The sequence below is a fragment of the Copidosoma floridanum genome, unplaced genomic scaffold (assembly GCF_036245765.1).
Source record: "Copidosoma floridanum isolate Cflo_tuat_1 unplaced genomic scaffold, Cflo_Japanese_pri ptg000019l, whole genome shotgun sequence".
Taxonomy (NCBI): Eukaryota; Metazoa; Arthropoda; class Insecta; order Hymenoptera; family Encyrtidae; genus Copidosoma; species Copidosoma floridanum.
The window spans coordinates 17,316,113-17,338,699 of NW_028321896.1; the positions used below are offsets into that span (position 1 = coordinate 17,316,113).

At 43.3% G+C, this 22,587-nt stretch overlaps 2 protein-coding genes across 3 annotated transcripts; one reads left to right on the forward strand and one right to left on the reverse strand.

The window, feature by feature from the left end:
- The first annotated feature begins 71 nt into the window (after positions 1-71).
- On the forward strand, positions 72-17,241 carry LOC106638409 (cholesterol transporter ABCA5). Of its 2 annotated transcripts, XM_089592834.1 has the most exons (24): positions 72-604; positions 4,590-4,709; positions 7,930-8,106; positions 8,189-8,370; positions 8,515-8,719; positions 8,816-8,891; positions 9,004-9,157; positions 9,267-9,453; positions 9,548-9,691; positions 9,911-10,061; positions 10,133-10,346; positions 10,401-10,854; positions 11,248-11,597; positions 11,684-12,093; positions 12,500-12,574; positions 12,859-13,125; positions 13,268-13,535; positions 13,658-14,169; positions 14,256-14,530; positions 14,605-14,754; positions 14,818-15,200; positions 15,281-15,488; positions 15,573-15,912; positions 16,109-17,241. In XM_089592834.1, exons 1-24 carry the CDS (start codon positions 560-562, stop codon positions 16,210-16,212), a joined length of 5,451 nt encoding a protein of 1,816 aa, XP_089448960.1. In that variant the 5' UTR covers positions 72-559; the 3' UTR covers positions 16,213-17,241. The 2 variants fall into 2 exon arrangements, with proteins under 2 accessions (XP_089448960.1, XP_089448961.1); XM_089592835.1 differs by lacking the exon at positions 12,500-12,574 and having other exon boundaries at positions 10,133-10,304; positions 10,410-10,854; positions 12,862-13,125.
- Positions 4,935-6,887, reverse strand: LOC149374574 (tubulin polyglutamylase complex subunit 2). The gene is made up of 3 exons (XM_089592836.1): positions 6,644-6,887; positions 5,514-5,905; positions 4,935-5,226 (listed from the first exon to the last, which is right to left on the reverse strand). The coding sequence occupies exons 1-3, from the start codon at positions 6,885-6,887 to the stop codon at positions 4,978-4,980; spliced, it is 885 nt and encodes a 294-aa protein (XP_089448962.1). The 3' UTR covers positions 4,935-4,977.
- Positions 17,242-22,587: the final 5,346 nt, after the last annotated feature.

A 22,587-nucleotide genomic window follows, 5' to 3' on the forward strand; every position in this document is an offset into this window, starting at 1 on the left:
TCACTATTATCTTTACCACGCTCTGCAGCCCATTACTTCCGACGCACTCTGTACACGTTCCCCGTGGATTGTCGCTGCACAGTGCTGGCGTAAACGTGGCCGCGCGGTACATCGGCAAAGATGCTCCGTCGTACCTGCAGGTAAAAAAAAAAAAAAAGCAAGGGGGTGGTCCGACAGCAGCATGCCCGACTACTACACGACCACTATCAGCGGGAGGTGAACGCGCCCGTCCGAAGATAGGAAAGGGAGGAAAGGGGGTTGGAAAGATAAGGGTGTTTGGGTGGGTATTGGTGGTGCGCGCGTGTGCATGTGCTTGTGTGTCTGTGAGCGCGGTGTCGGAAATATTGTTACGGGGCATGAGTGCGCGGGCCCGGCTATTACTACAAGCTAAAAGAAGAGGCAGAAGGAGACGACGGGAGGAGCGAGGTTGGCTATTGTTGTCGTTGGAGCCGCAACAAAAGCAACGACGACGAGGTCCTCGTCAAGGCTGGCGGCCACCGAAGTCGCCGTAGAGGCAGCGCGGCCAGCAGTCACTCCGCTCGATGAGGCCAGCCGGCTGATGGATATCTTCTCGGAGAGGCGCAGTGCCGAAGGCGAGGCCAAGGTAACGTGTTTTTTTTTTTTTTTATTTTTTTTTTTCCCTCCGTTCGTTCGTTCGTCCCGGCAGTGGACGTGTCTTCATGTGCCGATCGATCACCTAAAGTCGCGCTGCGTCCGATCCGCTGGCAGAGGGATTCCCGTCTCAACGCCGCTCGCGAGGCTCTCGCATCGATTTTACAATGCACGCCCTGTGCACTGCCACCCCCTTGTCAGCGTAGGAGGGGGGACAGCCCTCCCTACCTCTCGGAGTATATGTATATACACCCTTCTCTCGGGGGGTTGTTTTTTTTTTTTCTTTCTTTTTTTTCCCTTTCAACCCCGTGCAGCTGTACGGTGCGTCTCGTCGAGGATAGCCGATGCGGAACATTCGGGGGCAGCGGCGAACCACCTACGATGTACCGTACCTACTGCCGACGATCGATGGCGTCCTTCGCCAAGGCAGCAGCGGTGTGTATAGGAGGAGGGGGGGGAGGATCGATCACCACCATGACCACGGAAGGTTTTATTTTTTTTTATTTTCGCAAACCATGGGGGGTCGAAATGAGTGAAATTCTCGCGACACCGTATATTATGGGCGGGGGGTGCTCCGATCTCTCTGCTAATATCATGCAACGTGTCTTGCCACATGTATAACGTTGACGAAGGAGTACATGCATCGTTAATCGTTGTCACAAGCGCGTATAATACATTTGTTTTGTTTGGCTCGGTTGGCTCTCTCTCTCTCGCCGCTCAAACAATATATGCGTGCCGGGGCTTTGTTTACGCGCTCGGGAGGGGGGTGTATTGTGTATAACCTGCCTTGTGGTACCTTCGGGGCTTCCTCGATGATTGGCGTTGTCGTTTGTCGCGTCAAAGACAAAGTTTCTATTGTTTTTACCGATTATTTCCGCAATATCCATATATTTACATACCTTACATTTTACTTGAGTAAACTGCCCGACGGTAGCCCAAAGGCGCGTACAGCACAGCGGCCCTTACTATGTGTAATAATAAATGGCCCAGTTGAAACTAACCGGAGCAAACCGGCTCCCCGACTCTCGACTGTGTACTGCGCGCTCGTATATAGTACACGTACGCGAGAATACACAGGTGGGCGCCGAACAAGTAGTGCCAGGCCGTTTTCGGCAGACCGAACCACATGTACGTTATACATGAGAGGAGCAGAAGGGGACAAAGTGTGTTTATAAACACGCGCGTTTACTTGCTCTTTGGTGAGCTCGTGGCTTACGTCACCATACCCTCCCGTCGAGGGCTAAAAAAAGTGCGAGTAAAAGTAAAAAAAAAGGGGTGCGTACGTATAAGAAGATCAAGGGGTGGTGGGGGTTGGTCTGCTGCTGAATTACGCAGATAACGTGTAACACGTCAACAAAAAGGAACCATCGTGTGCGTGTGTGTGTGTTTATGGAGGGTGTACGATCATAGCCTATACACACCGTCGTTTCTCACGTGGCCTCTGCGCGCGCCTACCCACGTACACGTACGTGCATGTGTAACCCAACCCTCCCCCGCTCAACGTGTGTATATGATACAACATCGCGTGACGTCTCTTCGAGTCCCGTCCCATGTGTGTGCATGGGTGGGTGGGTGGAACGAAAAGACGCGAGGGATGGAGGGTTGAGGTGGAAGGGGAGGAAGAAGGAAAGAAAGGCCAGGCTGTACGTGTACCAACTAAACCTAGCGGGGTTGGGTATATAAGGTAACTTGGCTGGTTGCGTCCCCGACCCCCCGCCCACATTTTCACCGGTCGATACTCGCGCGGCCTCGTGTGGTGTGCGCCACCTGCACAGTTACGGGTACTCTCTCTCTGTGTGTGTGTGTGTGTATACCCACGGAGGAAGTGGTCGTGGGGGAGGAGGGGGGGTTGGAGTCGTTGCAAACTGGCTCCCCGGTTCCTTTTATCCCTTATTTCCTATACGAGCTGCCCCCGGTACAGCCTTCCTCGGCTATGTGTGTGTGTTTGGTGTGTATGGACTGACGACACACTCCGACAGACTATTTACGCTCACTGACCGTGTGTAAAAGGGAAAACGACGAGGCTTGGGATGGCGTGTCTTGAGGACTTGAATGTCATCGGTCTACTTTTTGCCCTCCATTTCGGGCTCTAATCTTTCTTTGCGTGGCTCTTTCCGGGGGTATTGTCTGTGGGCCAATCGATGCTCGGTCGATGCTTTTTTAATATTTCAAAATGACAACGATCCCTCTGCTACCCTCTCTGTGTTTCGTTCAAACAATTTTTTTTTTCTATTGTGTTTACCTGCATCTTTTGCAAAGCAATCGGACGACATTCAGGATTATCATTTATCAGGAATCAGAGTGTGAATTCGTTCGAAATTCATTGATTTCAATGTTTCCAATTCAGTAATTTTTCCATCTACGAAACGAGAGACAATGTCAACCGAGCACTTTTGAAGAGTTGTATTTTTATTTATTTTTTTTTTTTTCATCAAGAAATACGTATGAAAATTAATTTAAAAAATAATCGTGTAAATAGCACCTCTAAAAGTTTATAAATAAATCATTTAATTGTACTAAAAATGTATAATAAATTTTGCCTGCTGCCTAACTTGAAGCAGGACGATACATTTTAATAAGCTTTGTATCCAACATAAACTCACATGAAATTTTAAATATTCGTTCATAACTTGTAAACATACAATGTTAGATATATCGCGAAGTTCAAGAATCTTAAAAATGTCCATAGAATGAGCTTACTAGTATAAAGGTTGGTTTTTTTTTTTTTTTTTTTTTTTTTGCTTTCAGTGACGAAAACCGTGAAAAAAATAGTCTTAAAAGTTATTTTGAAACAATCTACTCCAAACCACAAATTTTAGTACAGTAAAGAATTAAAAAACGCAGCAAGCGACAAAGATTGAACTTCTCGATGTTTATGTCACTACGACATATTCAGCCACTCCGGCACACCTGTTAACGCATTTTACGCCGTTATTTGACTACATAGACCCGCGCACGCTTCAACTTGCCATATACTTTTTATCGTCTCGTAAGTTGCATTTGGCAAAGCTGATCCGTCGTCACTTCCACGGTACGACGTTTTGCAATATAGCAGTCTGTGACACATCACGTTGAATCGAAAGCTGTATTTGATTTTAAAGATGCTAATACAGTTTTTTTTTTTTTTTCGTTTATTTACTAGTTTGTTTATTCATGTTAGATTGATGGAGTGCTTTTTTAGTGCAAAAAATTAATAAATACGCATTCTGTCACCCACGTACGAGAAATAGAAAGATTAACCGATAAACTCACGGGTTAATATACAGTTCGTTGGGACATCGACCTGCTATAATAATTAATTCTCTGTAAAAAAGGGGGTAGCAAATATCCATATACGTGCATGCATCCGTAGGAGTAGCTCTGGGATCGGATTAAAATTTTGTATGGCCTCTAAAAAAAAGACAGAAAAAAAGCCAAAACCCTTTCAAGCGCGACGTCCGACGATACATACAAACATATACGCCTTACCCCACGTCTGCGTCCGTATACATGAGTTTACGATCATTTCCAGCTCGTGTCCCCTTACGCGCGGTGACACTTTGATTGCCTCCGACTTTATTTGCTGTGTCTATCTTTATTGGCGTCTCCATCGAATGATCATCCGCTACCCTCCCGAGAGATGATGATCAAATTTATTTCCAAACAAACGTTACTCGATGAGTCGCCATTATTTGACGTTGTCGAGAATCAGAGTAGAGAAGATGAAAACGAAAAAAAAAGGATATTTTCGTCAGCTTTATTGTTACACTTTTACATAATTTTAACACAATGAGTACGGTCGTTGGGATCCAATAGCGCGACAATTTTAATTCGCCAAGTGTAACGACCACAAGCATTACTACTGTTACGCAACAGTGTTCATCGTCAGAGATGACATAACAATCCATGTGTACTTGATTGTATGATTTGAATTCCACGTGTACCAACATAAATATGTATACGTAAACGAGCGTTATTTCTCTTTCTTGTGTTTCCAGATACTGACTGAAGCGGAAGAGCTCAGAATGGGTTCCTGCGGGGTGTACCTGTCCCAGCTGCGAGCCATGCTCGTCCGGAACCTCCTCCTGAAGAAACGAGAGAAGCGAAAGACCACGGCGGTACGTTCGTACACATTTTCTTTTTTATGATTAATTCATGCTTCGATACACGTTGTTGGGTTGAGAAAATAAATTTTAAAAAAATCTTCAAAGCCCCGAAGCGTCATTTCTAATAAAACGATGAAAAAAAAAAAAAAATACCCAATTCAGCACGTACGTCAACGCTGGAATGACGGAGACAAAAGTTTTTTGTTTTCATCCACACGACTGCAAGAGCTGATACATATAACACATACAAGTGTATACGTCCCAATCAGTCAGGGCTCCCTCAGTGGGAAGACGACGACTTTTTCCTTGCGTTGCTCGTCGTAGTTGTAGTCGCCGCAGGGCTCGTATTCGAGTTGGTTTTCTGTTTGCCAGAGGTGGTGCTCGGCTGTAGCTGCTGCTGGTAGTCCTTGCCGCGAAAGACCGCGGGATCGATGACGTTTATCGGCCCGTCGTTCCACAGGCTCGACTCCACCGAAGTCGCCGGCACCGCTGCGGATTGCAACAAATGCGGCCCCACCAGCAGATACACCTGTGTGCATGTTTTTTTTTTTTTTTTATGTATAAAAAATGTATAATCGTAGCGATGGAAATGGTATATTGGATTTAATTTGGCTTGGAAGGGGCAAGGTAACTTGGGTAATATTTTTCGTTACTGCTCACACCGAGTGTTGTATACAAAAAAGAAAAAAGCTCCACACTATATCTACGAAATATGTTGAAGAAGAAAAAAGCTACGGAGACCAGCTAGTCATTCATCACAAGGGGAGCGGTGACAGTGGGATGCAAAAAAAAAAATATATACATAGCGAGGCAGACCTGCTCGAGCCACGTGGGCAGCTGCAGCCCGACGGCGCACATCTGCCAGAGCGGGAGCCCGAGGTGGGCGAGCATCATGCGAAAGTACTTGACAAAGTTGTCGGCCAGCTGGTACCAGCGACACTTGCCGAGGCTGTACAGCCACACGGACGGCTCGTCCCGGTCGGGCTGCAGCTGGTAAACGAGGAAGACGCGACAGTCCGCGATGTCGGCGAGCTCGAAGAGCTTGCACCGCGAGCCCCCAAAGCTCGGCTCGACCGCTGTACCGGTGCTCATCGCTGCTGCTGCGTTGCCCCCAACGGTGTCGGCCTGTTGCTCCTTGCCACCGCTTACGTGACGCCGCAGGCTCGACAGCTCCTTTATCTCCATACGGCCGATCGGGAACTCCTCGCCTGTGGTAGGATCGCGTGACGTGTATATGTAGGTATACTTATTTTGGTAATCCAGGAATCAGAGGGAAGAAGAATGGGTGGTGGTGGTGTCTATTTTAGGGATGCCGTTCGCGCAGAGGGAGTCGCGGTGATTTAGATTCACTCGGTGGGATTGTGGGGGGAACAAATGGGAGGGTTCGCCGCTTATGGAGTCTGGGGGAAATTCATCGTCGGAAGTGCATCGTACGCGCGCGGAAATAGCTTTCAATGGACACTTTTTTTTTTTTTTTTTACGGTGAAGTTTTAATTTTTTTTTTTTTTCCCCCAACGATAAATTGGCGTGCGGAGCGAAAAAGTTTGTTGCGAGTTTGCTCGTGTGCGGGCGGTTGATGCGATTTCGCTGTTGGCGCGTATTAATTTTATCGATGGATTGGACAAAAAAAAAAGCCAGAAAAAATTGATGGGACAAAAATAACGTAACATTGCAACGCTGCCTATACGGCGGCTCGATATAATTTCGGTGCACTAGTCAATATTTTAAAATGGAAGGTGTCAACTTTTTTGCTGGGGTATTATAGGTAACTTGATCAATCGATTCCGAATCAGAGTGTATAGAGTGTCGGATGAGAATATTTGAGAAATCGTTAGCATCCTAGTAAAATGAAAAAGCGGAAAAGTCGTCTGATGAAAAACCAATAATCGAGAATTCCTTTGGGAGTGCAAAATAAATGGATACTATGAAATAGGGAAAAAACATACCTGCGATCTGCAGGCTCCACGTGAGGAGAAAGCCATCGGTGGAGGTGTAAAAATTCCGAAGATCCTCGGTGAGGAGACAACAGTGCTTCTGCTCCCACGTGGACAAGAAGGACCTGTCGCAAGCAGGGCGCCTCTCGAGCCGCACGTCCTTTATGCAGGGGTTCGCCTCGAGGACCCGCGTCACTCCGAGGGTCAGATTCTCGTAGAACGAGTCCTCGCTCACCACGTCCACGAAAAATGACATGATCCACTTACGACATTGCGGACGGGGTCTACGCGGAGGACAAGGGGGTTAGAGTGTCAATGTACACACACGCGGTGGATGTACCAGGGAAATCGAAAACCGAGTGTAGACCGATGTAAGGAGGGTCGTTGGCTAGGGCTAGGCCAAGTTTATTTGCGGCTCCATGGTAACGCGGAGTGTATGTGGGATTGTTACCGTGGCGTATACTTAGACCTTATGGCTACATATCCACTTACTTGAATAATTAAAAAAAAAAGCACGAATAATATAATGCACACTGGCTTTGAAGAAAAAACCATTGGTGGTAAAAGAGTGCCATTATTTTTGGTTCCAGTTTAGTGAAATGAGTATGGATTTCATGCATAAAATGAGGAAAAAATGAAAAATAAAAAAAAAAAGACTGGTGAACCATCAGAGCTAAGGTAGAAAATTTAAAAAGAATACCATATTTCTTAGATAAAATGATGATGAAATCGGCGTATTTTCGTGGAATAGAAACAAGAGGGTAAAATAAGGGGACAGAGATTGAAAGGATGCGTAAAAAGATTGTGTTGAGATATAGTAATGGGAGAAAGGAGACATAAAAAGGTGCAGGATCGCATGCCAAAAGGAGGGCAGACAGTGAAGCATACAATTTTTATAGTAACGAGGGAAAAAAGAAAAGATAAATTTAAAAATGCTTTAGAGAAGAAATAAGGAAGAATGTAAGATTATGGTGAGTGAAAGCAAATGGATTATTTAAAAATAGCTACGCTCGAAGGTGTGGGAACAAGGAAGTATCGAAGCTTTAATGAAAAAGGGACGGAAATGGAAGATGTTCAAGAAAAAAAACTAAGAAAAGGTGAAGGGGCGTTAGATAAAAAAAAATTAAATTAGTTGAAAATAGATGGGTTAAAATTCAATGAAAATTATGAAAATGGTAAGAGAGAAATTACGGAAGAAAAGTACTTATTCGAACAAAAAAAAAAAAAAAAAAACCTTACACTTTAAAAAATAACGTTCTCGGCTTCTTTAAAGAGAAACTTTCAATTTAAATTTTCAGGAGATATTTCTGCCCCTGTACATCCTTGGAATACTAATTGTGGTCAAAGTTTTGATACCCAATCCAAATTACCCCGCAATCACAACTCAGAGGCAAGAGACGAGCGACATTTTCGAGTTTTTTAGCAGTTACAAAAACAACACGATAGCCGTAGTACCCAATTCGACGGAAACTATTGTGAGTCCTTTTATAAAATGATCATTTTTTCAAAGTAATAAAAGAAGAAGAAAAAAAAACGCCCAAGTATCGTAAATTGCAGAATTTTTTAAACTCAATGAACTCCCTGTGGATGTCGATGTTGGACTACTCGAACAAGCACCCCCTGAATTTTCTCGTTTTCGAGTCAAAGGACGACTTACAAGCCGCCTATTGGAGGGAGCCCAACAGCATACCGATGGCGGTCATCTTCGAGGACCCTCAGCCGATTTCTAGTCGTTTACTGTAAGCTTCATATTAATTCATACATGTAAACACAAAAACGACCATTCGATTCAACTTTCGGACGACACACCAACATTTTACATACGCAGCAAAATTGTTATCCGTACCCTCAATGTATCGCATATGAATATATTCGCTCAACAGATACGAGATAAGGACGAATCCTTCGTACACGTCGCCTCCGTCGCCGACCGAAATGTATTCCTCGCCGGTGACCTGCCGCAAAGACACCAGCCACTGGATGAGCGGTGTACTGTCCATAGAGACCGGCGGCTCGTGTCCCGTCAACAATTATTTTTCATCCGGCTTCATGGCCCTGCAGCTGATGATGGACACTACGAAAATTAGAGTACGCCCCCCACTAATAATGCTGTACTAATGTATATACGTAACGATGTTCAAAGGTAGCTGGTTGATGATTTTTTTGCTTCCTTATTTTCATCAGCTGGATACCGGTAATAACGACATCACCGTGCCGGACATTAAACTCGAGATGTTTCCCAAGGAAGCGTACACAGCAGGTATTAACTTTATCCCATCCGATATTATTGTTGTCAAACAATACCACTGTCTGTAAAATATTTTACCATTTCACCCGTACGTGCAGTTGTATCATTGTATCATTGTTTTCAGATTGGATGCTCGCCTTCAGGGTTGTGATTCCTTTGTACATGGTGCTGGCCTTATCGCAATTCATAACATATCTACTGATACTGATAGTCGGCGAGAAGGAGAACAAAATAAAGGAGGGCATGAAGATCATGGGCCTCAACGACTCGGTCTTTTGGTACGAAGCAATACTCTGTTTTTTTTCTTTTTTTTTCTTCTTTTCTTCTTTCTAAATCGATTAAGTAATATTACACCAATGATGTACAATTGTACTTTCCGATCGGCAGGTTATCGTGGTTCATCATTTACGGAGCTTTCGTACTGTTGTTGTCGGCCGTTGCCGTCGTTCTACTCTTCACCTTGCAAATGTTCCAGCACACGCACTTCCTGCCTATATTCCTGCTGGTCGTGCTCTACAGTTTCTCCGTCATCATGTTTGCCTTCATGATAACGCCCTTTTTCGACAAGTCACGCGTAAGTACAGTGTTGCACACTTTGACACCGTAAAGGGCAACAAAAAGAAAAAAAAAAAAAAAAAGACATGTTCTTTTTCCTCTGTTTGAAACAGACCGCTGGTGTGCTGGGCAACTTTGCGGTGACGATTCTGAGCCTCATGTACTTCATCCAGGTGTTTGTCGACGACTCGAGCTCCGTGGCCTTTTGGATCGTATCGTTACTCAGTCCTACGGGGGTCGCTCTGGCTATGGACAAGGTAAAGCCACGCGTAACTAATTAATCACCAAAGAACCCAACAATTATATGTAAATATCGATAACGAGCATCGATTAATTCATCTATTTTTACAATAAATGAAAACGACGAGGGCTAGGTAATCAAAGAAAAAAAAAAGGGGAAATGAACAACCAGACATGTTATATTTTTCTCTCGAAAAGAAATTATGAAAAAAAAAAAAAAATGTATTTTCCTCCAGGCTCTCGTCTTGGACTTGCAAGGCGAGGGCGTGAACTTTGACAATCTGTGGTCCGGCCCCGGGATCCCGTTCGGCGGGAGCCTCATAATGATGACCCTGGACATATTTCTGTACGGTTTGCTGGCCTACTACCTCGACTCGGTCATCCCAAGTAAGTGTTTCAATTGGATGGACATCACAAGGAAAAAAAAAAAAAAAAAAAAAACAAACAAATGCTTGCAGGCGAGTACGGAGTGAAACGACCGCCGTGGTTCTGCTTCACCCTGGGCTTCTGGTGCAGGAGGAACAAGGCGCCGAGAGTAAGTTCGAAAGAGCGCGTTAATAGCACCGCGACCGCGACTGTAGACGCGTCGTCCTGCACGACCGAGCACTCTGCGCACCATCAGGCACTTAAGCCGACGATACGAATAGCTGCTACTGATGATAATTGCCAGACGTCGAGCGGCGGAGGCGAGGGTGGGACCAGCGTAGGTGTTGGGGCAGCCGGCAGCACGAATAGCTTCGAGCCGAGCCACAACTCGTTCACCGGCGGCGAGGAGGCGAACCGCGACGTCGAGCCGGTGGTGCGCGAGATGAAGGGCCGCGAGGCCATCCGCATCGTCGACCTGTACAAGTCGTACAGCAAGTGCCGGAGGCCCGAGGTCAAGGCCGTCAATGGCATCAACCTGACGATCTACGAGGGCCAGATCACGGCGATCCTCGGCCACAATGGGGCCGGCAAGACGACCCTCTTCAACATCCTGACGGGCCTGACCTCGCCCACGGCGGGCACGGCCCTCATATTCGGCTACGACGTGCGCGACTCCAACGACATGCACATCATACGCAGCATGACTGGGGTCTGTCCCCAACACGACATACTCTTCGACTTGCTCACGCCCCGCGAGCACCTCGAGTTCTTTGCCGCGGTCAGGGGGATACCACGCGGCACGATCGAGCACGAGGTGAGGGCCTTTTTGCATCATTGCTTCGTTCGCTCTTGCTGGCTTCTCGGCCGAAATTTCGCGTTTTTTTGGGTTATTTTGCCATCATAAATTGTTTGACAAGAAAATACCAGATGCTACGACCTATAGTTTTTTCATTTGAAAGTTTCCATTACTATTTAGTCATTTTTCAGTGCCATTTCAAGTTTTTTTTTTTTTTTTTTTTATATATCATTATTTCTTAGAAGAAAGTGTGTAGGTACAAGTTTTATCGTATAAAAAGTCACATAGCAATTTTCGGTGCGTATATAAATACTCATTCGTACTGCCAGTTAACACTTTTGGCTATGGTGAAAAAAGGCACAAATAGAGGATTAAGCGTTGTTTCGACTGACCCTCGTTCTATGCAAAAAGGTAAAAAAGACCCTGAAGGACATAGACCTGCTGGAGAAGGCCGACACGTTCGCCAAGTACCTGAGCGGCGGCCAAAAGCGAAAGTTGTCGGTGGGCATAGCCATAATCGGCGATCCCAAGATCATAATCCTCGACGAGCCAACTGCCGGCGTCGATCCGTACTCGCGACGGCAGATGTGGTCGTTCCTACAGTCGCGCCGTCACGGCAAGGTCATACTCCTCACGACCCACTTTATGGACGAGGCGGACATACTGGCCGATCGAAAGGCCGTCGTTAGCAAAGGCAAGCTCCGCTGCTGCGGCAGCTCGCTTTTTCTCAAAAACAAGTTCGGGATTGGTTACCACCTCACGTGAGTCATCCCCACAGCTTTTTTATTTTTTTCCTATACCCAATGTACACGATTATTTACATTTTGATCGCGTGGAAAAATGGTAGTCTCGTGCTGGAGGGAAACCCCAAGGAGGGCATCATCAGCCGCATGGTGTCCCAGCACGTGCCCAAGGCCGAGAAGGCACGGAGGCACGGGCGCGAGCTGAGCTTCATCCTGCCGCACAACTCGGTGGAGAGCTTCGCGGCCCTGTTCTCGGCGATCGAGGACGAGATAAGGACGAGGAAGCAAAAATTGGGCATCAGCAGCTACGGGGTGTCGATGACGACCCTGGAGGAGGTGTTCTTGCACCTGGAGAAGGATGAGGAGACCGAGTGCACCATGGACAATCTGTCGAAGAAGATGGTGCGCAATCGGGCGCTAGGCCGGTCACTCTCCCTACAGTCCAAGAGCGCGTCCTACCAGAACCTCCAGAACGAGGGCGTCAACGTCATGCAGAGCGAGGCACAGATCAAAGGTTCGTTTGCTCGACTACATGATGGTCATTTTGGATGGTCGTTAGGTTCTATTTATCCCCTATCCGATTTACCGTACGAGTAGTACGTTGCACCGGGTTTCGTACACCTTCTGGCAGTAGCTGTGTACGATTACTTTTTTTTTTTTTTTTTTTTTTTTTTTTTTTTTTTTTTTTTTTTTTTTTGGTTCTTGTAGGGCCACAAGGGTATATAATATAGTGTGATGTGACATGGTTTTATTTTCATTTTACATTTCATGTGCGCATCGAGTATCACGTTTTTAAAGTCATAGCATATAGTTACAAAGTAGTGGTAATGAAGGTAGAGTTGTCTTTCCAAAACAAAAAAAAAAACTTGTACGTGGCATTTTGTGTGTTTCCGTTTTGCAACCAACGCAACCAAACGTAGATTACAAGGGGCAGTTGACGTTGCCGAGAATGAGGCTTGAGTATGGTAGTATTTTGGTTCCGAAGCATGCGAGAGGTATTTCGAAGATTGAACTTTTTTTATTTTTTCTCTACTGATGTATCTATATATTGTAGTGCTTGATTAAGGGCATCTTGTTTTTCGCTGTAATTTGTACAAAAGCAAAAATTATAGTTTGCAAATGTTGACCGCACAGCACCGAAGCAGCTTGATACTGTACAGTTTTGTTGATCCACGCAATGACACAAAAAAGAAAGAAAAAAATTTCATGCGTGCACAAAAACTCCGATAAATGTATCCTTCGCAAACGAGCCTTTTTTTCCTTATATAATTCATCGCAGCAGGTTCGAACGACACACTGGACAGGGGCTCGCAGAACGACAAGAGCCCGACAATCCTCGGCTTGGGCCTCGATCCCGTGAAAATCGAGCCCAAGATCATGCAAACGTTCTGCGCGATGCTGCGACTCCGCGTGCTGCGCTTCTTCCGCAACTACCAGCAGCTGTACTTCACCATTGTCGCGCCCCTCGCCCTCGTCGTTCTCGGCCTCTACCTCAACAGCATACAAACCGTCGAGATCAAGATGCAGAGCCTCGAGCTAAACAATGGTACGCCGATCTCTCTTTTTTTGCTCGATATGCGAGACAGGAGTGACTCGTAAATTAATTGCTCGCCGATGAATAAAAATTCGTACTCCTGTAAAAGCTGTGAGCTGATTATTTGTTGTTTTACGAGTTTTGTGATTTACAGACAGCTACGGGGACGACACGCGGGTGATGTACATAAACAGCACCGGCCAGGATCTGTCGGGTCTGGTGGGCAACATCAATAGGATGGTGGGTCCCATGGACGAGTACGACGGTACGTTTGCGAATTTGCTGCGCCGCGCTCCCCACATGGCTGTGCTGAATGTCACCGGCTACAACGCCTCGAGGATGAACCTCACGGTCATGTACAACGACACGATGCAACATTCGTTGCCAATTATCGTAAACGTCCTGACCAACGCGTTCTACAAGTAAGCCGGTTTCATATTAAAAATTGGCTTGAACATTTGTTAATAACACACAAGAGAAGCATAGCAACATGTAAAAAAAAAAAAAAAAAAAAAAAAAAAAAAAAACCCGTAAAATGTTCCAGTTTACTGAGCGACAGGCAGCAAACGTCGCCCATCCGCGTCAAGACTCACCCGTTCCAGCAGACGTCCCAGCCCCAGGAGTTCAACATCGGCATAGCCAGCTCGTCCCTGTTCATCGGCATGGACCTCGTCCTCGTGCCCATAACCCTCGCCGTCGACATGGTCTACGACCGCGAGATCCGGGCGAAAAACCAACTGCGCGTCAACGGTCTCTCCTTCACCATGTACTTCTTCACGTACTTTGTCGTGCTGCTCGGACTCATGAGCTTCATATGCTTCTGCATCCTCGGCATCATATTCCTCTTCGACGTGCCATCCCTACAGGAGATACCGGCCCTCCTCACCCTCGGCGGCCTCATCATGCTCTACTGTCCGGCCTCCATTTTCTTCTCCACCTGTCTCGCCTACATGTTCGACAAGATGGACTCGGCCCAGAGCTTCCTCCCCAACATAGCCACCTTCTTCGGACTCATACCCTTCCTCCTCGTCATGATACTCGACATGCTCGGCGTCGGTGAGCCTCGCTTCGACTATTACCTGTTATACCAATTTGTTGGCCACCCTCTTGGGTTTATAAAAAAAAAAAACATTGTTTTTCAGGTGGCGTGGCCGCTTTCGCCCTACACGTGGTGTTCTCGCTGTGCAACACGATGTACGTGCCGTACGCCGCGCTCTACTACATCGACCGAGTCCACTTGATGTGCTCGATAAACACGACCTGCCACCACCTGAGCATATTCGACTACTTGACCTGGGAGATCATAGTGATGGGGCTCGGGGTGATGCTGCACTGCCCGCTCTGGTTCTTCGTGCTCATGCTCCTCGACACGAAGAAGAGCGGGGGCAAGGTCAAGGAGTTCTTCAAGTACTTCATGGTAAGTTTTAAACCGTGTGCTTATAATTGAAAAAGAAAAAAGTAGGGGAGCATGAAAATGTTCGTGTCCCGTAGCGCAACGGTAGCTCAGTGGGGGAGGAGATCATGGAGAACAACGACGTGGGCGAGCACGAGGACTCGGACGTGAAGAACGAGAGGCAGAAGGTGTTCAACATCATGACCAGCTCCTCGGCCGGACAGGAGCCCCCGGTCGTAATGGTCCAGGTACGTGTGTGTATGCATGCGCCCTCGTCCACGATCCCAAACTCATTCACGCCCCATTGACAGAACCTGCGCAAGGAGTACCGCCAGGTGGAGACGACGACGTGCAGCTGTTGCACCAAGCGCGAGGAACAACAACAGCCACCACCGACGAAGAAGATAGCGGTGCGAAACTTGTCGTTGGCCGTGGAGCCGGGCGAGGTGCTCGGGCTGTTGGGGCACAACGGGGCGGGCAAGACCACGACCATGAAGATCATCATAGCCGAGGAGGCAGCGAGCCGGGGCAGGGTCCAGCTGGGCGGCCACAACATCAACTCGCACATGTCCGAGGCCTTCCGGCAGATGGGCTATTGTCCCCAACACGACGCCCAATGGAAGAACATCACGGTGCGCGAGCACCTACAGTGCTACGCCGCCATACGGGGCGTGCCCTCCACCGAAATCAACAGGTGTGTGAGTTGTGTCTTGGGACGAGAATGTAAATAAAATATCATACGTGTGTGTGTGTGTGTGTGTGTATGTACCGCAGAATCGTCGATCTGTACCTGTCGGGCCTGCAAATACACGAGCACGCCGACAAGCAGACGCAAGAGTGCTCGGGCGGCACGAGGAGGAAACTCAGCTTCGCCATGGCCATGATAGGTGGGCCCAAGGTCGTGCTCATGGACGAGCCGAGCACCGGCATGGACCCGCGCTCCAAGAGGTTCCTCTGGGACACGATACTCGCTAGTTTTCAGGTGACGAGACGTGAAATATCACAAACGAGTGTATACACAAATAATTCTCTTTTTTTTTTTTTTTTTTTTTTTCCTTCGATACAGGGAGGTAGAGGCGCAATCCTGACGACGCACTCGATGGAGGAGGCGGACGCCTTGTGCTCGCGCGTCGGTATAATGGTGAAGGGCGAGCTGCGGTGCATCGGCTCGACCCAGCACCTGAAGAACCTCTACGGGGCGGGTTATACCCTGGAGATGAAGCTCCTGGGTGGGGACTGCACCCCGACCACGCCGTCGGGTACTCGGGTCAATTGCCTCAGGGAGTTCGTCACGGACATGTTCGCGGCCGCGACCCTCGAGGAGAGCTTCGCCGACAGGCTCGTGTTCGCCGTGCCCCAGCACTCGGTGCATTCGCTGGCCGAATGCTTCACCAAGCTGGAAAAAGGTACATATTCGTTTGGATTTTTACCTCAAGGGGTCGTACTTGACTGCAATGACGTTTGTACCTTTAAATCACTCAATTTTTACATGGAACAAGGTTCAGTTTATTCAAATTTCTCGTTTCCTTTGTGACTACTGTGCCCAATGAATTTAAATCCACCTCGGTACGCGAATTCATGGAGATTTTATTGATTTTTCAGCCAAGCTGGAGTTGGACATCGAGGAGTACAGTTTCAGCCAGACGACGCTGGAGCAGGTGTTTCTCAAGTTCTCGCACTACGACGAGCCGGACGCGGCGGACTGAGAGACGGAGCGCGACGCGGATTGTGTTCAAGCCACGCAAGTCTAGAATCAACTCCCACTACATGTTATACACGCAACTGTACGTGCACGGGAGAATATTGTAGCCGAGAGAGAAAGAAAATACAGCGTCGCGCTGTTCCCACCTAATCGAACACTCGATCGTCATCGGAAGATCACTTTTAAAATGGACTATTAGTGCGCGCACGCGTGTGTATGTGAGTGTGTTTGTGTACATGTGAAGCAGTTCAGCGAAAGAGAGGGACCATGTAATATAATATACGCGTTACATTGAACAAACGTCATCCTGACTGTATGCGTGAGGTTTGTGCGTGAAAAAATTTGAAGAGGAACATCGTTAACTAGTGACACCTCTGTATACGTGTGTAAATTTGCCAAGTGACGTTTTATTTAATTATTTTTTTCCATCGATTATATGTTTACCCTATATTTCACAGTGAAATGTGTTCCTCAAGCTTGACACGTGCCACAGAGTTCTTTTTTTTTCAACAATTGGTATATATACGTATAATTGTCGTACTATGTAAATACATGAACAATCAATTGGACGCGCGAAGGAGAAGCGTAGTGTTAAGGGTACGTTGTTCTATTTTGGAACAAAACGATTTTTTAATGATCTGTTGCAAAAGCAAATACATGCGTCCTCCGACAAAGACGTAGGTGTATATGTATATACACGACTTATAAATATCAAAAAAGTTGCTCTTTTTCAAACTACTGAAACGTCTTGGTTCAGCAGTGGCAAGTTGCACGCGTCATCAACGAGATATCAGTAATGTTACGCGATAGTTTTTTAAATGTAATAAAAGTATAGTACTAAAAAAAAGACGGTGAAAAGTTTACCATGCACTTTACCCTTACGGTTGTCGTGCCTACATAATGTTATTTATTTAATTTACAATAATGATGATGGATCTTACGCGGTATCGGTTCGTTGTGTTGTTTTTACAAACGGAAGCGATGTACGTATGGAAGTACAACTACAATCCAATAAGATTTTTTTTTTTTTTTTTTTTTTTTTTTAATAATAATAAACAAACGAAACGCTCGTGTGATATAATGCGACTAGGTACCAAAGTAAAGAAGAAATAAAAAATCATGACATCATTTGCAATAATTATTTCATAAGTGTAAATTTGCATCGACTGCAACGGAAGATCCAACGGTGTATAAACAGATTGTGGATGCCGAGTAATTACAATCGGACGCTTTAGATACTTTGAAGGAATAAATTAATTATTTGCAGTTACCACGATATTTCCTATCACTTTTACAAAAGCGAAAAGATAACAAAAACAACTAAAAAACCGTATAACAACAGTTATTTAGTGGCGCTACGAGGTGATAGTAACAAAGTTCGTGTGATATAGATCTGGTTAAAAAGCGAATATAAAATAAGTCTGACGTAAAGAGCTACGATGACGTAAAAAGACGAGCAGTAAAAAAATAATAATAATATTAATAACAAGTGCATCGAGTTTCCGTAAGCGCTTGAATATTGTATTTTTTTGTTAAAAAATTAGCGAAATACCTACATTAGTATTCAAGAAAAATAAAAAAATTGCATCCTAGCTATTAATTATTATAATTATGTATACTTAAAAAAATTATAATGCACTAAAATATATGAAGAGAAAAAAAGGAAATTAAAAATGGCGACAGAGTGCATATACATTCTAAAAATCAATAAAGTTATAAATATAATAGTTCAAGAAGGAGAGGCTCCACGACACTCTTTTTAAGATATTGTACATTAAAGATGAAAAAAAAAAAAAAAAAAAAAAAAAAAAAAACAATTTTATATTGTTCCGTGAGGTTTGGCATTTTTAAGGACGTTCGGTAGAGATAGCGGGGGAGAACCACTTGCGGGGCAAGGGGGAAGCAGCGATGAGTGAAGACTTGGCATCGCCCCACGGGTCTCCAATGTGTGAGTGTTCATATACACACATGAGGTGGTGTGCACCCTGCAGTGTCTGCACTGTCTGCTGCGTCGGTTACGGCCGCGTATGTGTATATTTGTAAAGTATTTGTGCTAAAGATGTAGGTATTTGATTTTTATTTGTTATAACAATGTAATAAAAATGAGTAAATAATTAACAACGATGTGCTTACGGAGATTCAAAAAATCGATGATGAAAAAATATATTTATCTACCTTTTCCCCCATGTCGTCTATCATTTCGAAATCAGTTATAAAAAATCTTAGTCAAAATAAAGTTGATTTTAACGTAATTGTTAATACATTTATGGAAGGTGACACTAGTTTGAGATCGTTTTTATTAAATGAACAAAATCCTTTTATCAAAAGAGAAGCTAATGTAAATAAAATTCTTGAATTTTTATGTCACTTGAAAAGTCTCATTGAAAGTGAAATGTTAAATAATTAGGACAGACTCTAGTCTCTGCGATTACTACAAGTGTGTGATTTTTTTATCTTGTGTAAAAAAATTGTATCGCATAAAAATTACAAATTAAAAATTTTATTAAGAAAAATAAATATGTGTTATTATAATACATTGTTTTGTTATGGGTACGGGTGGAACCTATGTACATATACTCACACACATATGTAAGCTTATGTTTTATACAGAAATACATAAATATCTACCATAATATTTAAATATATACTGTTTTACATACGGGAACATTTTGAATTTCCCGCTTTTCGCGACGTTGCCGTTGCGTTTTTGTCGAACTATTATTTAATTTTTTTATTCATAAACTATTCAGACGGTCGTCGCGAAACTTTGTGTACGTATAGTTAATAACATTATCTGTGACATTCATCACGCCAATTTTTTTAAAACTGAGTTTTTATAAGTTTCCCCATAAGCGACCGTGTTAAAATGACTGAACTTTGAAATTTAATATCTCGGAAACGAAATGGACGAACTTCTTGAAATTTTAACAGCTTTATTGTAACAACCATGAAAACGTCTGATTAAAATTTCAAAATGATTCATCACAGGGTTCTATCTCTACCGAACGTCCTTAACTACTGAAATACGGGTATCTCGGTCAACTATAGCAACTACATTTTAGGTGACAATTGTTGGCCCCATTTCTCAAAAATAGGTGATGATTCACGCAAGACGTGTTTCAGACCGCTGCCGGCCTCGAATGGAAATAAAACGAACTCTTTAGCTTTTAGTAAATTTTACTCGAAGACTATTCAACAAAGCAAATAAAAAAAAGCGCTTTTTCTTTACTTGGGCGTACGTACATTTATATAGGTAATTATGTAATGTATAAAGAAAGAAAAGAGCGACAAACTTTTGACTTTGCGATGAATATTATAGACATGTAAATTTTAACGAAATAAAAAAAAAAGTTAATGAAAACAGCATTGGCATACGAGTATGGACTTTGTATGATAATATTGATGAATAACTAATTGATGGACAGCAGAGTAACTTTAATTTTTCATAACTATGAAAAAAAAGTTTTACCAAGTTGTATGATAAAACAATTAATGAATAAATATGGGTGAGTTTACTTGAACGTTTAGCGAAAGAAAAAGTAATTGTTTACACACTGTATGCACGAAAAACTGCAACTAAAATAAAAAAAAATAGCGTTCTCAAAGGCAGCGATAAGAGTGAGAGAGTATTGCTGCAATGTATGGAATGAACAAAATATTTTGTAGGTCGAAGAACAAAAAACAAAAACGTAGCTAGTGAAATTTGAAATTTTGTCACTATGGATTATATTATTAAGAAAAAAATGCGTTTTTTGTACATACATTAAAACAAAAATGATGTTATGTAATGATAATTAACAAAAATGAATGAAAAAATAAAAAAGAATGCATATTTAAATAATGTATACGAAAAAATCAATTATAAATAGAGACGAAAGAAAAATAAGAGAAACGCGTCTACTTGTCATGATATGGCATAACCGGGCATGTTTCAAATAATCGGATAAAGAGAGAATGATGTAAAAATTTAGTCAATTATCGTCACATCACGCGAGCATGTACACTAATTATTGTTTATCGTCATTGTCATACTGTACGCCTATTATTATATAAAAATTACATCATTATTTGTCGTTGTATTTATTCTCGTTATCAGCACCTTCTTCCATATAGGAGGAATAAGGAAAACTGTATACCTCATCGTCAGAGCTTTTTAAATTTTGTTTTATATTTTGATAAAAAAAAAAAAAAAAAAAAAAAAAAGAGAGAAAAAAAACAGAGCTGTGTACGTTTTTTACGTTTCACATTTAAGTGGTACACAAGCACAACTAAAAAAAAAAAAACCGTTGATTTCGCTTCAAATGATGATATTATATGCGCCGTACACTATTATATTATTATACATGGAAGAGTACGTACCTACAGTTATAATCGTGTCCATTATTGCTGAAAATAATGTCATTTGTTTGAAAAAAAAAAAAAAAAAAAAAAAAAAAAAAAAATAACGGGTATTTGTTAAGGCAGATCGTATGTAAAATCAGTTGTTTAAAATAATGCTTTTTCACTAATAAAATTTAAAGAAAGATCGAACGATCTCGCAGTTTCCAATGCAGTGTTGTTCTTTCTTTTCTTTTTTTTGCCATTTTTCCTTATATTTTATTCACAGTAATAATAAATCATAAAGAGGATTTATTTATTGATTAGAGCATGAATTTTAACCTTTGTTATATCACTCGTTTTTCAAGGTGATTTTAATCGATAATTTCTTTATTTATTTATTTACTTATTCATTTATTAGTTATGATAGCTACTTAGAGGGCATCATATTTTCAATGAAGAAATATCACCGCGGTCAATTTAATGAAATGATACCCAGCTATTCATTCATCTGACCATAAGATGGTAACCATTCCTTTTGAGCGGAATCGGTAGAGTAGTTTTTATTTTACATCACGTTTTACTGACAGAATACAATTTTTTATTGTAAATAATCAAAATTTAATCTAGGGATAAATGTTTCATTTTTTCAGCCAATAAAGTAACTTTACAAAAATACAATAATACGGCACTTTATTATTTCTATAAAAACTATAAAAAACATTTATCTGGTATCTTCAAAATGACGACACATTGACTAGCTGACAGAGAACAATTTTAATATATAAATTGAAAAAACAAAAAAAAAAACTAATGACGAAGGTGAACAACACATGCATTTTGTTTGGACGTAAAAAATGTCAACATATTTTTGGTATGTTTAGTTAACATGTTTTTATAAAAAAAAAGGTGTCTAACAATTATGTTCTCGGCTCTTATGCACCGCAAGTTCATTAATTTATTTTTTAATTTTTTTCAGAATAATTACGCGTTGAAAAAAAAAGTTCATAAATGAGTAGTAAGAGTCAAAGTTTGGTCAGACACGGCTGACTTCTAAAGCCCATTATAGCTTGTGCGTCAAAGTGATGCTGTACCCATGCGAATGAAAAATTCATTCAACAAGAGCTCCATTGTAAAATATAGTATGAAACACAGAGTTGTACTTCAAAATTAAGTGCATACACATAGTATAAAAAAGAAAAAAAAAAAAATCATCCATCGTCTGAATATTCATGTACGTAATCCGGCCTCGTAAAAAGCCCAGGCGCACACGGTCGCACTAATTATTTCCACACTGTATAGACCAGTGATTCGAGTCAAAAGATACAAATACACACGCAAAAGCATAACAAAGTCGACGCCCATCACACACTCTCCGATAGCAAAAGCGTCGGAAAGAGAGAGGAAAACGAACGAAAAAAAAAAGGAGAAGCGTCCCACCTGCGTAACGAAATATACCGCAAAACCGGCGCAGCTGTTGCTCGGAAAGAGGCTAGCGTATACACAATAAAACTCGAAGCTGGTGCGTATAATAAATATATGAATCCATCCACCGCAGCCTCCGCGCATTTCATTACCTACGGGGGTGGGTGCCGGAGATGCACACAACGACCGGAAGAGGAGGAAAGAGAGAGGGAGGCGCGAAATCGATAACACCTTTGGTGATATATCGTATCTCTCTCTCTTCCCCTCCCTCCGTACACCCGTCGCTTCGAATATTCGCCAGTTGCTCTTTCGACGGGGACATGATAAGCCCGAGGCCCTGGCTACGTACACACCCGCAGTGCTTCCTGCGTTTTCAGCGCTGGCAAAGGAGACCCACGTGTGGCCACTGTTTACTCGCTCTTTTGCAGCCTGCGTCTAGAGAATCATCCGTTTGTCTTTCGCGCACTACTTTCCGAAGCAAATACAAACGCCGGAGCAAATAAAAGGCGGCAGTCAAGAAAAATCATCAAAACTCTCCGTCTCCACGTGTCACGCATCAATGAGTAAAGTTAGAAAAAAAATGTAAGGGTCGCGATTGAACGAAACAACGCAGCTCCTGTACGCGCTGTTATATACG

Bases quoted from the DNA above. Each gene is read 5' to 3' on its own strand.
- LOC106638409 (XM_089592834.1), top strand. From the start codon at position 560: ATGGATATCTTCTCGGAGAGGCGCAGTGCCGAAGGCGAGGCCAAG. The intron at 8,371-8,514 runs GTAAGCTTCATA...TTCGCTCAACAG, and splicing joins CCGATTTCTAGTCGTTTACT to ATACGAGATAAGGACGAATC. The intron at 15,201-15,280 runs GTGTGTGAGTTG...TATGTACCGCAG, and splicing joins CCCTCCACCGAAATCAACAG to AATCGTCGATCTGTACCTGT.
- LOC149374574 (XM_089592836.1), bottom strand. From the start codon at position 6,887: ATGTCATTTTTCGTGGACGTGGTGAGCGAGGACTCGTTCTACGAGAAT. The intron at 5,906-6,643 runs GTATGTTTTTTC...ATCCTACCACAG, and splicing joins GTGGAGCCTGCAGATCGCAG to GCGAGGAGTTCCCGATCGGC. The intron at 5,227-5,513 runs GTCTGCCTCGCT...ACATGCACACAG, and splicing joins TGCCCACGTGGCTCGAGCAG to GTGTATCTGCTGGTGGGGCC.